General features: G+C 35.0%; 1 protein-coding gene across 1 annotated transcript; it reads right to left on the reverse strand.

Annotated features, from left to right (window-relative positions):
• Positions 1-11609: 11609 nt before the first annotated feature.
• LOC132543346 (PDF receptor-like) lies at positions 11610-15940 on the reverse strand. The gene has a single exon (XM_060206838.1). The coding sequence runs from the start codon at positions 14972-14974 to the stop codon at positions 13697-13699; it is 1278 nt and encodes a 425-aa protein (XP_060062821.1). The 5' UTR covers positions 14975-15940; the 3' UTR covers positions 11610-13696.
• Between the last annotated feature and the right edge of the window lie 596 nt (positions 15941-16536).

Consider the following 16536-nt stretch of genomic DNA (forward strand, 5'->3'; position numbering starts at 1 on the left):
GCTCGGGTTTCTGTGTTCTTATTTCCCTTGAAAGTTAAACGCAAGAATCTTTGCTTTAAAATGCTACTCATTCAGTACGAGTGAATGGATTTTAACCTGATTTTCCCAACCACATACCAACGGTTTACTTTTTTCATAGAGAAAGTCCACAGTACCCCATTAGCTAGGGTATTTGGGACCTCTGTGTTTCCATACCTAGAGTTAAGATAAGGAGTATCGACGCGTGTTAGAGACATAGGGGTCTGATTAGGAAAGGCAAGACGAGGAAGGGAGCTGTATATTGTCGTAATGAGTAGACAAGATACCTAGTTTTACAGAAATGGAAGCATCTATCATACTGAAGTACATACTGCTGTTCAGTCTATAAAGACATATTGTCGTGACCTTTGACCTTCATGGTACAGTTCGTCTGAACTCAAATCGGTCTATATATAAGTTTATTGGTACTGCGGAGATTTTGATAACGTTATGTATGTTTAGTATAGTCTTAAATCTAACATCGGTCAAAATTTAACAAAGGACAGATTTTACATTTCAATATTAAATTAAAGTTTTACATTACCTTATAGACTGTCGACCTCAAATCTAAAACTTACTCTACAGTCCTGGGATAAGTTATGGATGACTAAAAACGCATTTTTGATAAAATTCACATTCAGATAGTTTGATCAAAGTGTCACGTGTTGTTTAATAAAATTATACATAATATACAGGTGTTTAGGATTAAACAAAAACGTTATTTGCTAACATTCTAAGGTCAGAGTGAAAATCACTGGATATGACATTAACCCGAGGATAGCATACTGTCGATAGGTCAGTCACCGACAGCGTCTGGTAACACGACATGACATTAGCCCGAAATGCTTAAATATCAAATGTCTCTTTTAAAGTATAAATTCATACCGATAAATATGTCCATTAAACCCTCAAATATTACACATTCATTGATAGCTTATGTAATATTTAAAACTTGACAAGAAAATGTTTCTACTTGAAAAATACTTGTCGTGAATTTGTCATCATCGATAATCGAATAGCGTGCTTGTTAATTAGTCATCATGCAGATATTGGGGGTGTGGGGACGAGGAGGAGACAATGGTAAAGACCAAAGTGCAGAATTTTCCTTTTTCTTTTGATAATAGGCATATTTTAAGATTCGGCACTCACTTTGTGCAACCGTCTCCCCACAACATTGGAGTTTTTATTAATAAAAAATTTGGACGAATTTCAAATAACACCATAAAAAGTCACATGACCGTAAAAAAATTAAAAGTCATATGTTAACTGGGATATGGAATAATGCAAAAAATCATGAGATAGGATATATTTACACTCAATACGGATAGTTTTACATGCGCGAAAGGGAAAGTGGGTGGGCAGGGATCTATGTACGGTTCATCACCATTTTTAAAAACTGGGAGGTTCTAAAGAATTCAAAATTACTTAATTACAAATAAAAAGAAGGTAGGAATGACCGAATTATAAGTAAAGAAAATTATCTTATATGTGATGTAAACTCGTTAATAGGTTTAATTGAAAGATAACGGTATAATTGGGTATACCCCACAGTGGAAATTGGAGTCAAACTATTGACATTTTGCGGAAACGAGATAGCTATTCGTTCGTACTTCATCTTCTAAAGTCTAATTAAATGTTTTCTTTGTATTTTTTCTCAAAACGAATATTTGTTTAAAAACAAACTTTTATGAAGTATAAAACAATAATATATAAGCTATGGGTGATTTTTTTTTTATCTTTTCCCAATCAATGAGAATTACATATCGGAAGTTGTTTTCCTCTCAGATAAAGACCTTGATACCACGTTTTATTGAAATCGTCCCTTATCGTATTTGCTGAAGCAACATCCACGTCCTATCTTGATGGGTTTCGCACGTGCTCGTCGTAACTAGGGTATTATACCATTAGCACTATCGCTAGCGTTATCTGTCGCTATTTTGTCCGAGAAAAATTTGGCGTGATGTTTAACTTACAGCAGAACGGATCGCCCTGGTAGAAGATTGAATAATGGATTTTTGAAGTATCGCTTATATCACTTTTTCATCGTATTTCATTTTGCAGTCTTTACGTAATTACACATCGTTATAAAATGCGCGTGTAGTTATGCCATAATTCAGTCTCCTTGTCCCAGAAAGGTAACATACATGTATATCCTTATGTATTCGTGTCAATGTAAACTATGTTCGATAGCTCTCTTATGTATCCTTGTCACAGTAGTGTAGAATACTTCTGAATTTTCTTGTTACAGAAAGGTAACATTCATCCTTAAGTATATCCTTAAAACCTTCCATCGAGTTTATCTCCACCGCCTCGAAGTTAACTGACTGACACAGGTATAGCTAGGTACACGTTCTATTTGTAAACAGACATTAATATAATAAGACTTTTATCAAAATAAAATTTAGATTAAACTTCTATAACCTTTAGAGTGTCTACAGGTAAAATTGTGATACTTAAAACATAGATATATTTTTATATATTCTTAATGTTTCTTTACACTCACTGTGTGAATGTGGTATCATCTCTACTACCAGTGAGGACATAGATAACGAGGAGTCATACTTAAGTTTTCTTTATCAGTCTTTATCTTGTCTATTTTGATGTTACGTAAACATTTGGCCATTTTGGTTTCTATTTTCGTCATCAACAGGGGCCATTCGGGGCACAGGATAAAGTTCCGATCATCATCCAGATAAATTATTTTGAGAACATTGTCAAAACTTGTGCTTTAGCCTTGGAAATTCTTAGAGTTGAGTTCGAAGTTACCTGTGTATATATTCTAATGCATATTTTTCCTATTTCTCTGTTGAGTTAAATGTATCATTATGGGAAGTGCCTTCACAGTGTGCTTGGCTTTTATTTATCTATCTATCTATTTTGTGTTTTTTCTCTCCACTCCTCCTTTTTATATAACGTTGTTTCCACAAAATTGGATTAAATGTTGTATACATAAAGTAGTGAAGTTTATTCAATATCAGCAATGCATTTCAAAAGCTGCTAAACAGAACTTCAAATGAAGAAATACCGCTTGCAGAGTTCCGAATGATCAGTTCACTCCGGAAGTCTTATTAAACAACGATTAGAATTATGCAGAGTTTGTTGTGGACCCAACACGTTCAGAACTATTTAAGATTTCAGCTTATCTTCAAGTGCACATTAAGATAACATTTCTATATACCACATAGGCTATTTAAACATCATAAACTGCGTCAAAGTTTTATCTAGACTTTCACCATTAAGATAACTGGACTAAACAGTGCTCGTGTTCTGCGTCAGATAATTTAAATGTTTCCGCTTGTACAACTAAAGTCATAAAATTCTTAAACGTAATTGAATTGGACATCATTTTAGCCCAAGTATACTTGAACAGACAACTTTAGTGTGGATACGGAAATTACGACAATGATATAACTCCTTTTTATATTCAAGGTATCTCTGAAACATATACCGACTGCTATAAAGGAGCGAGGAATTTAAGGGAGATTGTGTGTGTTTAATAGGAATGGTACACATTAGCAAATTAATGAGGAAACTAGATAACGCCAATTACAATAATATGAAATAATATTTTTGTGTACAGATTATCGGAATAACAAGCAAACGTATCACGCCACATATCCTAGGAGTCAATTGAATATTATATATATATATTTATATATATATATATATAAGCGCTTATGTTTTACAGCTCATCGTGTTTTCCAGTCTTTTAATTTTTTATATTATTGCTGGGCACGGAGAATTCATCACATTTTCACTACACACATATATATATATATATCACAGGAACGCTACCACACTAGCAACATAGCTTTTAACTATCTATAACTTCAGACAAGTGTTTAAACAAGCAACAATAACCATATTAATAAAACTCAGTGTCAACTATTAATGTTCAGAAAAAGGAAACCGGCAATATTATTGTGCGAAACAAAGGGAGGTAAACGAGAGAGTATCGCCGCTATTCGGGAACATCAGAAATATATATAATATATATGTTATATACGACTCTGCTTTTATTATACAATATCATAACAAAGTTTCATACATAAATTCCCATCGTTTTTCTTCATTATTAACACTTGGCAAGCAGAATATTGAAGTTTCAACCCTTCGTGTCGAGCATTTTCTAGAAATAGATGTTTGCCCCGGGTCAGGGGTAGAGGTAAAAACAGTATTTTTCATACAGGATGAATGATTGACACACTTATAGTGAGACTGTCATCTCTAACAATAGGTCTACATCAAATGTACAGGTAAACATTTTTATTTCAAAAGATGCATATCATTTTTTAAAATAAAAATTCAGATGTTTTTCAAGGACTTCTTTTGTCCTGACCCCGAAATATTTAATTGTAGTGTGTATGGTTTAGCCTATAGGACAATTTAAAAGCAAAATTTGAACTATTTTTTTTCTATGAACTGTGAGCTATTTGAAAAATTTCGTCACAAACTAGGAAGCATTGAAAACACTGTTCATGGTACTAAACACTCATACTCTATTTCAGAGAAGCTTGCTGAACATACATAATACTCTGGATCGGGAATAACACACTGATTTTGTGAACAATTCAGATATTGTTAACTGGTGTCCGAACTTCTGCATATTTTTAAGTGATCTCATTTCCTATTGGAGAGAACAAGGGAGATAACACATTAACGTTGGAGAATGTATCTTTATTCATGTTATTTAGAAGTAAGCGAACTCCTGATGAACAATGTATCGTTAGTTTCGACAGAAAGAACAAAGGGAGCTAAGCGAACTCCTGATGAACAATGTATCGTTACTTTCGACAGAAAGAACAAAGGGAGCTAAGCGAACTCCTGATGAACAATGTATCGTTACTTTCGACAGACAGAACAAAGGGAGCTAAGCGAACTCCTGATGAACAGTGTATCGTTACTTTCGACAGAAAGAACAAAATGAGTTAAGCGAACTCCTGATGAACAATGTATCGTTACTTTCGACAGAAAGAACAAAGGGAGCTAAGCGAACTTCTGATGAACAATGTATCGTTACTTTCGACAGACAGTACAAAATGAGCTAAGCGAACTCTTGTTGAACAATGTTTCGTTACTTTCGTAAGACAGAACAAAGGGAGCTAAGCGAACTCCTGATGAACAATATATCGTCGCTTTCGACAGACAGAACAATGCCATATCGGCCGTTCACCTTGGTCATATAATTGATCTTTTGATCTTATAGAAATTGGTGTCAATTTCCTCAATCACACCCTCCTAAAAAAAGCCACAAAGCCCTGAACGATTCCACCTGACTATCATTTTTAACCTCCCCGTTCCAAAACTCCATTCCCCCAGCCCTACCCCTACACACACAAACCTGCAACATTCTCCCAATCATTATAACCCCTTCCTGGCTTATTACTTACCGATTATCTATTCCTAAAGCATTTTCATCATGCCTTATCAGCGAGTATATATGTACGATATATGAGATGCCAGTTTACATTACAGCAGTCCCCTCCTGCCTTTCACACATGTGTCTCGTTGTCTTCGGAGACTTTCACATTTTATCACGTTGTGCTTTTACATTCGTAGCTTCCTTTGTTTCACGGACCAGTAACGGGATAACATACAACTCGGCGGGAAGGTCGTAAAGAACGGAATTATGGGTAAAAAAGTAATCACCGGATGCGAAATATCTTATGTCAGCTTCAGCTGAGTTTTATCAAATGAAAGATTAAAAAAACTAGGACGTTTTTATTGGGAAATACGTTTGGTAATTGTGATTTATGTGTCATTAGAATATTTGGTATCATTTCATAAATAAATGTCGAAAAAAGTATGAAATAGTGTTCATTATAATATCATATGTCAATTTCTCTCACATAGCAACAAGACAAGCTTGCCCTTCGTGACACTTTTATTCCGTAATAAACAGATGATATGTATCACTACAAATTTCCGTCAATCGTAACAGTTACAATGTAATTAGTTAAGGGCCGTGATAACACAGCTGGTAGCACACCGGAAGCATCAGGCGTTAATCCGGGCATGTGGTTCGATCCCGAAGGGGCGGTTTGTGCGCCTTAGAGATCACTGACGGCCCTGTGTTGTTATAGTGTCCATGGTAACCCTCGTTATACCAAATCTCAATGATAACATGCGACGGGTCTCCCGCATTTTGATCAGCGAGGTAGTCTCTAGTTTCCCCTTAAAAATGACCCTGTCTATTACTAAGGACTGTAAACACAACAAACAAACTTACTAACTAACAAATCGTTAAATGTGAATCTGATTCGGATTTGTGTCACCTCTAGTGATCTGTATGTATATATACTGAATATAGGTCCCTCCTCACGCGTGTGGCGGACATTGCAAACATTCAGATTTTTATCAAAACCAGGCTTACACATACATATATATTCGAAAACAGGAATATAGTCTAACAACTTGGATTTTTCTTTCTTTCTTTCTTTCTTTCTTTCTTTCTTTCTTTCTTTCTTTCTTTCTAATCATTCAAGAACGAAATGCGTCGAAAGCTTGCCGTCGAGAACCGATTATTTATCAAAACTTATAACCTATCAAAAATTGTTTTTTTTTTGTTTTTTTTTTTTTGTGTGTTTTTTTTTTTTGTTTGTTTTTTGTTTTTATTTTTGTTTTGTTTTTTGTTTTTTTTTTTTTTTTTTTTTTTTTTTTTTCTTTATTGCAATGAAGAAGTAAATTAACAAAGTATATCAATAAAGTAAAATTCTTAAAGTACACGTACCTACACGATATGTAAATAATGGAGCAATACAGTGTGATATATAAATGTTTATCTAGAAGACACGTTTTATAATAAAGAGGACCATTTATACAAAGAACAAAATGCATATGTTATGAAAAAAACACGAGACGGCAAACAATCGTTCATTGCTCTATAAATGACATGGATGTCCATACATTGCTGTCAGTCAACATGCTGTTTACCGGTAGCATCTCTTGCGTTGGAAATAAATCATCAATGTTCTGTTTCATAAAATCCTTTTGGGTATATGTCTTATTTGTCTCGCTGCCAAACTAAAGGGTTTGATGTTCTAAAATATAAATAAGTTTTAGTTTTTAACGAAGACAAGATGCTAAAGTTCAAACACATACGAGATGTTGCGTACTCTTTTCAAATCACTTTGACGCTTGTATACTGCGCATCTCCTTCGACATGTGGTATTTTTGGACAGCTGAAAGGCCTGTTTCTTGTTCACCAATTTTATCTGCAAGTGTTTGTGATTTAATAGTACTAAGGTGAACCCTGTGAAAACAAGGCTATAGCTGTTTGTGTTTTTGTTTGTGTGCCCCATCTCACAGGTCCACCCTTGTTTGGCTTTTTAATCACGATAACTACATCCATCCTTAATTAGATGTGATATGTCTAACATGACATTGATTTCACTCTGTTAACAATCTGACATGTATTTTAGAGTAGTATCTAATTGTCCATGAACAAACAAACCACCTTAGTCCCTCGTTCTGAAGCAGATGCTTCCGGTTTCTGACGGTACGTTGTGTTTTGACATAAATAATATGAAAGAATTCCCCGGCTGGATTCGAACGCTTGTCTTCCTCAAGATAAATGTTACAGACACAGTATTCTTATATATCTGTGGCAAACCTTCCTGTTATCAAATTAAATTAGAATAACTGGACTAAAACTGGAAGCTGATATCACTATGATTTTTTATTTTTAAACCTACTTGGGAATCACATATTGCGGTTAAAATCAAACCTTGTACACAACACGTTACGGAGGGATACAAGGAGTACTTTAAATGAGATTTTAATAAATACGATGACCATTGCAACCTTTATTTTGATGAGACTTGCACATTCAAAATAATGCCACTGAATAGCTGAAGTCCCCTTTTTAATTCTTAGTCTCTTTTTTAAAACATCCAGTGATTGACATCATAAAATTTTCAGAAAATTAAAGACGTAGTTACACTTCTTGGTTTTCTTTGAAAATGAGATATGAAAGAAATCTTAAGCGTCGCTCTATCTTTATTACGCCCGGAAGATGGAATCGATAATTTACAATAAATACATAGAAAACTGGTTATTAGATTGTCGGGTACGCAAATTTTGTGACGTTTGTTTGTTTGGTTTTTTTTTTCGTCTCGTGACCAGCCAAGAACATTTTTATTGTCGTAGTTTGTGATTACCTTACTGAATACTATTCGGGAGGACCATCGCATGTCATCATGGGAATTTGAGTAAAGTTTCTTGCCTTATGACACACCCACAACAGCACAGAGAAACCCAATATTTTATATAAACACAAAATTAACCACGTAGGAATCCAATTCTGAATTTCAAACATTGATATGGATTCCATTTAAAGTATTTTAATTACCATGTAGATTAGATTAACAAAATACGTTTATCATAGCGATGTACGGGGCGATGTAACGCTGGGATACCAACACATTTGTCTAAATAAAGATATCATATATTAACCACTGGACGAATTGTGGCCGTACGGTCAGCTGGTCGTATCAAATGACCACTTATCGCTAATAGTCTGGTTAGATTGAAATTATGCTTATAGATTATAAATTTCCATCAAAATTTCGAAAATAATGACAGAAAAGGCAAAATTCAACATTCAATAGTTCGTATTCAAATTTTTTAAATTTTAATTCCCTATTTGCAAGTTTTTTGTTGACAGTTTTATAAAATTTAAAAATCTAAGCTTCATATTTATAGAAGCTAACAAACCAGTTTTGAAATATAATCTGATCACAGTCAATTTATTTCAATTTCATCCTCCCCGTGGCTAGATGTCGAGTACTGCACTGACATGTTTATGCTGCCTGTAGAGCTCCAGAGGTATTCTCTGCTATAAATTAATAAAACCAACAAAAATCCCAAGCGATGGCAGTGCCTCTGATCTTGACACTGTTGAATAATACTTTGTTGTGCCTTCTTTTCGGAGACGCCTTTGGTTTTTACATTATCATTACAACATGTAACATAGTGACGTCATCTGTTAAAAAGGGTTTGTCTGTCTTGACTGACGTTATCATAGATTAGTATGTGCGAGGAACTTTATCTACGAAAGTACAGAGGGCATATAAGTTATGATTTTTTAGTGTTTTTACGTAAAAGAAGGTGTAAGTCGCTTTTAATTACAATCCCTTGTTCTACCTCTGACTCCAATTATCACGTGCGCACGTGACAGTTATGGTGTAATTTGTCAGGCTATCAAAATGACGCCGAGCTTTTAATCACCCTGTAAGTGTGAATTTTATCAGATTCTAGATAAAAGTCTTGATCTGTGAGATAATTAAAGACACTGTTCTTTTTCTCTTCGTGTTGAATTCATGTTATCTCATTGTCACGCTACTAAAATGGCATGAAACATTTTCAGTCTTCTTTGGGTGGGTTGAACATCTTAAGTTTGTAACTAGGTCAATGTCAGGTGATTTTCGTAGTTTGCATGTAAAAATTTATTATATTAAATAAAGTAGACTTTTACATTTTGAGTTCAAATATCTTTTATTTTTTCTGGACGAGGTCCAAAACGGAATCATAAATTCCCCGTGAGTTTACAATGCCGTATAATTTGCTTTTTGCGTGTCCATGGATTCTATTTCCCGGACCGGATGGTTTGAAAGTAGATATATTAGATAAACTGTTTCCTTTTGTTATCATGATATTTATGTCCCAACTTTTGCCGACATTAACTAAACAGGTGGCCCCTCTTTGTTTTACACAAACTTGGTTCATTTTGAAAGTTAGAAATATAAAGTATCCATGAACTATCTTGTCTTTGATATAAATCTGTTGATTTATTTACAAACATCTGAAGAATCTACATTTTGACATGAACTCTGCAGCTTGTCGGACCACCCGTTGAATCAGTTAGCCTCAAATTGCTTATGACCTTTGACCGTGAACTTTGACTACACTTTAGAAAGTAAACAATGCGTAATCCCGTCTCCCATGAGAATATCGCGAGAGATTACAGACATGGTGAGACTAATATATTAACGTCAATATAAACAATTTTAAGTACATTAGACCGATAAAGAAATAACTCGGAGATTGATGGATCAAAATCTCGTCTGCACAGATACCTGACTGCGAACATTGGTATCAGATTTCGAATGGCAGTACTGTATATATGACTACCAGCAAATGTCTTACTGATCGAACACTTTTTTCAGGACAAGGTGATTTAAGCATAAAAGTAATAATGTGATAGCCAAACCTCCTACAGCTTTTTATAGAGCAAATGAAATCAAAACTCTCTTCATTTTTCCTGTGTTACATTTCCGGAACACGAGATTGTACTTCCGGTTCAATTAATTCTGATTTGATTTGTTTCCACCGACTGTTATTTTGACAAGAATCATCACATTTGTCATTGAATTCAGTGGTGAAGTTTTTACAAAGATCATGCTTGTTATTTTAGCGTTGATTGTGAAGTGAATATTAGCAGTCAGTTACAATGAAGCATCTCATACTTGTCAGAATATGCTGTATCATTACCTTTCACCTTTATCGTAGCTTTGCTTGAAATATTTCACATGGCACTCATTAGACGATCTTTTCGACTGTTTCTATAAAACTCTCCTGACACGATCAGTAAGATTTTGCTGTTATCACAGAGCATATTCTCTGTATAGAATATCTGATAAATACGACTGACAATAGTCAATACGGAACTTTATCTGAAGAATTAATTCTTTACATAGAAATCTGTATAAGTATTTACCTCAGCTGAACTATCTAGCCATCTAGCTATCTGAAATTGTGACAGCCTAGTTGATATTGAATTGTATGTAAATAAAGTCCATCTTCATTTATCTCTAATTATGTATCTAAATAAAGTCCATCTTCATTTATCTCTAATTATGTATGAAAATAAAGTCCATCTTCATTTATCTCTAATTATGTAGATTCATTTATATTCTTAATTCTCAAGGTAAAACGATATATGGAAATTAATTAGGATGTTTATAGCCTCATTTATAAACGTACATGATTTAAGAAAATCTGTAATGGCGTCATATGTATTTTAATTTGATTATAAAAATAATAAACAGCTTATTGTCTGCAGTATGAAAAATATACAAGTGATTATTATATGACTTTTAACGAGGCTCGTGTGTGTTATAGTACTGAACACTTTCTTCATATAATTATACGTCATACTTTGTTAATAACATCTTCCAGAAAATTTCTCTAAAGTCAGAATTTGGTGAGGTTAAAAAAGTTTAATGTAGATTCAGATAAAACAAACAAACAAGAAGAAATGTAAAAGAAATCTGAGAAATAAAACACACACATCGGTCCATTACAGGTAGCTGCACTGTAGTCCCTTACTCAAGCATTCTTTATATGTTACAGTCTAAATTTAGTAAGAAAACAATATCAGTAATCAAATATATATAAAGGACAGATTACTTGTGTAAAAAGAAAAATATGTAATTACACATATAACTTCAACATATCGTAACCGGAAACGGATACCATAGTTTCGCTTCAGGTTCTAAGACTTGAATATTTTACTATGCTGGATTTCACATCTCAAGAATACTGCATGACGGTTTAGCGCGTGTTGGAAAACAAACGACATAAGACTAATATAAGTATGATATCAACATTTTAATAGACACTGTGACGGAATACAATGGTAACAGGATACTGAAAGTAATTGTTGTGACATACATTTACAATAGTAGGTAACAGCTTACACAGAGTACAATGGTCAAGTGAAACGGAGCAAGTTCAATAGTCACGTGATAGTACTCAAGTCACATGGCAGAACGAGTTGCAGTGGTCACGTGATAGAACTCAAGGCATTTGACAGAACACGTTACAAAGGTCTTTTGATAGTTTCCATCCTTTTCGGACGCAAAATAACTTTATGACTGGTACGTAGCACGATTGCTAAGCCACTGGTCAGCTTTGATAAGGACTAATCTATTGGTATGTTTCTGACCAGGTTTAGTAGAGACGAAGGGATTTATAAGTTACTGACTAGACTTAGCAAATTTAATCTGGTTAAGCAAGTTGGGTAAAGACTAAGCGATTTATAAGTCATTGACCAAACTAAAAAAGTTTCAACTGGTTAAGAAGGTTAGGTAAAGACTAAGCGATTTATAAATTACTGATTTGGTATAGACTGGGCGATACAAAATTGTACTATTACTGACCGGAACTAACCAGGCTTAATGAACGTCTCAATGCTACATCCTATAACTATAACGGAATTCGTGAATATTAGACACACATTGAGATTGTCTATCGGTTACTCGTTAGTATTTACTTGTACTATCCCAGTTCAGTTGCTCATATCGGTTCTTTTATGAGACGGAAAATGGTTGGTTGGTTGACTGACAGGTTTTCCGTCTCCGCGACTCCTCCCTTGTTCGTACACCGTCACACCGACGAACGTCAGTGTTCTGGCGACGTGAGGGGGCTACTTGCATCCCCCTCATTTAGGAGAGAGATAAGTATCTATTTACCTATCAACTACTTCAATTTCGACGTGGAAAATTTCTTGTATTTATAGGCTTTATGTCCTGTAAATTATCAATTCATTTAAGCACTGAAATAGCATGCTATGGCATTTATGATCATTATAAAAGACAGAACTAAGGAAACCACCCTAGCGTACTATTGCATTATAACGACTATTCATACTATAATGTTTAAAGACTACGTTTTCAATTCTTTCACTTTTCGCTGTTTCGTGTGCTTCATCATATAGTTGTTTACTGACGGCAACATTCTTTTGGTTGAATTGTTATTTTGACGGTATACCTTTGCCGTCTCTACTGACAACAAGAATTACGTCTCACCATAGATGTCATTTACAGTACAATAAATTACACTTTTCCTGTTTAAAATTTGCATTGCCATACAAATAAATGTAATTACAATGATACATATCACTTAGACGTCGCTTTGAAGATGATACAAGTCACGAATACACAATATGTAAATCAAAATACAAAATATTAAAAAAAAAAAAGCAAAAATTAAAAGAAATTCCGACTCAACAATCACAGTCACGCTAGCGTTAGTTATTTTGTTACACATTGTAACTGATAAGATCTAGACAATGACAAGTTTGGTAAAAGCAGAACCGAAATAGTAACGAAGCCATAATGATATCTATTTCGTTTCGTTTCTATTTAATTTCTACTTTTTGCAAGTCGTTGAACACGAAACGCAACAAAAATGAAATATTGGCGCAGACATTAAAACACATCTAGTACATAAAGGACACTTCTATATATAGACATCGTCTTGGATTATCACAGATATCTCGTGTAAAAATACGTCAATATTACTGCTATGTAACTAAGATTTAATATATCTATGTACAAGTTCACAACACTGTATTGCAGAATGTGGGCTCTGTATTGTGTATAGAATTCTTTTGTCTTGTCGCCGCTGTTTGAATGTCTATATACAAGAAAAAATGCACTTATTTTTCACTATCATGGAAATTTGTCTTGGATATCTAATGCCGTATTTTTTTGGTTATTTATTTTCCACAATCAGCTTTGCTCGATTTCCATTAAAGAGATTAAGACTACACTAAATCTAAACTATCAAAAGCGGAAATTAATTCTATCGATGAAGATTTTTCGATGAAAAAGTTGGATTTTTTTAAGAGCAGTGATTTTGTATTCAGCTTCATTCAGACTGCCTAAACGTACATTTAAATACTCATAGAGGAAGTAGAAGCTCCGTCACTATCCTCAACATTCTCCGTACTGATTACATTATAAAAACCATCCCAACAATGACTATTCTCGTCAAAATAGCACAGGAAGATTGGGGTCAGTACCCCACGCGAATATACAGTCAACACAAACATGTATGCGAGGGGTTCCGAGTCAGTATTATGCGCAAACGCCATATAAACGAGATACGCGACTGTTACAAACGTTAGAATGATTACGATCTTGATGGCGCTTGACCGGATGTTTCCAAGTTCAACAGCAAGTTCTTTATTTTCATTATGGCGTCTGCTTGTTTCCTGATCATTGTACTTACACAAAAAGTAAATGATGAAAAACCATGTAAGCGCCAAGAAAAACATATTCGTCGACTCAATTATCCAGAAGCTAGACTGAAGTGTGGCGATAAATAATTCCCCAAACCAGCAGTAGGTCTTACCGTAGATCACAGTTATACTTAACCAGGTGATGGTAATTACTGTAGGAACGAACCATCCCAGCAGACAGAGTACAAAATACATTCTTCTCTCGATCACGACGCTCTTCATGGTCAGCAAATAGTAAATCCCGAGAATAAGTATCCAAACGAAAATGGCAGAGGATGTCAATGTTACGAGTACTCCCATGGCCACACAAGGTTTCACGTCATTTATGACGTCACTGCTTTGAAGAATTCGACCGATATTCATCACGAGATCGAGAATGTCATGAAACAAAAAAGCTGCAAACAGATTGCGATAAAGGCGAACTCGAGTTGCTTGTATTCCTTTGGAAAAACATGAAATTCCGATAGCAGCCATCGTGAATATGATGGACATTGACAGTAAAACACACGCTAGTATGTCCGCTCCGTCGTAATTCAAAGGAAGTGTTCCGAAACTGATAGGGGCCGCTTCGGACACATTCACATCAAATGTGTCATTGTTTTCAACAGATTCGTAAATGACCCCTGTGCACTCGCTGTAATTTGTCCATCCAGGCTCCCAATCTTGGTATTCCTTGGAACCTGGATGTAACCCTGCCCATTTTCCGTCACTTCCGCATGTCTTATATGCGAATTTGTCTGGACCAACTCCGAGATATTCCGGACAGGCGACTTTGAAAGTGACCCCTTTGAGGGTGGGCGGCCAGCAAAGGATAGTATCCCATGTGGCATTACAGAAAAAAGGCTTAGGGAATTTGTATATCTTCTCTCCCTGGCTTTCTAAACATTCTTTCAAGTTTGTTGGATATGGAATATCAGTAGATTTTTCCATTTTAGATAATTGTGTTTCTTTTCTCTTTCCGTATAAATATTCGGTGTTAAATTTCCTCCTACACACAAAATTAAATTCTGCTTAACAGAGCGCGATCACATTGTTTACAGCCCTTACCTTGAAAGTAAGGTATACCTCGCGGTGGATGTTTTCATTAAAAACAGAGTTCCTTATTTTTCCAGAAGGTGTTTGTCAAAAATAATATCCGCCACACTCATAAAATCCTTCAACGAATGAACTGCAGACAATTTTATCTCTCACACCGTATTCACTGACATCTCGTTTCTAAATCATCGGAATATCATTCATGATATGTTCAAAAATTCAGTTTTTCCGTAATAATGAGATTTGTCTCTCATCATCAAGTTTTTTCTCCTTCTCCTTGAGATAAGCGACCCCGCTAAGTACACGAAGCTTGAAATCAGATGTACTAGAACTCCATTCAATCTCCTAAAGGTCCTGGAGCAAAGTCTAAGCCCTCTTCACATCCATCTATTTATCAATTTTTGAAATAAGGCACAACCGTGTCAGTTGATGAGTTGATACAAGTTAAACAAGGGTCGTTCACGTTTTAAAAATAAATCTCGCAAATCCTTCGCGGTTAATCCAAGGCATTAAGAATTTGTTTTTATGAATGAAAACCGAGTCCCTCTATCAGAGTTTTAACGCTTCCTGGATTTATGAAAATCTTCTATAAAAAATTCTCTAGATCAGTCATTCACATCGCACAGACCACCACATAATGTCAGAGCTACGTTATTCGGGAACTTAAGGTATCCCCGTGGTAAAATATATTAGAGACGATCACCAGTTAATGAGTGACGTATGTCGGTGATTTCTCGATCCCGGCTCCCTCATTAATGATAAACATATCAGTCATCAAATCGATAACATAGGTAGAGTATAGACGTATATCCTAGGCCTAACCAATTTTCGTGTTATTTATGAATAATTAAAAATGAGAAAGTTTTGCTGGTGGTCGTCTTGCATCTCTACCCTATCTGGATTGTATAGTTTTATGTGCGGTGTGGTGATTATATATTACGAGGGGGCGTGGTTGTATGGCTGAAGGCTGTTGGTTTCACTTCTGGAACTATCCAATTACTACGATGTGTTTCAGCTGTGTTACCCCCTCCATAGCACCACACAGCTCATTGAGAAACCCTCCGTCATAACCGCGGCGTGACCATGAAAGGCATGCTGGGAAATACGGTTGCAGCACATCACGTAATTCTTGTGTTAATTAATGTTATCATTCTTCCGACGACACGTACACATTTGTACACTATGTACAGATATGATTAAAAATGAGAAATCATTGTTGTAGTTTTCTTGTTTAGTTGTCTCGCATGAAGATTTCTTGATATAGTAAAATCCGTGTACCTCTCTTCTTGCAGGTGGCGTGAGAATCATTTCCGCATTCTAACAGGGAAATTGGTGATGGATTTCAGTCTTGAATGTCCATCAATATATAACAATATAATTTTACAATATATAATCATATTTAGGGTTTAGAAAAATGAAAACCAAACTTTATAATAACAGTAACCTTCATGTGTAAG

Source organism: Ylistrum balloti, unplaced genomic scaffold, assembly GCF_031769215.1.
Source record: "Ylistrum balloti isolate Yb309-2 unplaced genomic scaffold, AGI_CSIRO_Ybal_v1 Utg369754, whole genome shotgun sequence".
NCBI lineage: Eukaryota > Metazoa > Mollusca > Bivalvia > Pectinida > Pectinidae > Ylistrum > Ylistrum balloti.

What these genes read in the sequence shown, in the direction of transcription:
- LOC132543346 (XM_060206838.1), bottom strand. Translation starts at nt 14,974, where the DNA reads ATGGAAAAATCTACTGATATTCCATATCCAACAAACTTGAAAGAATGT.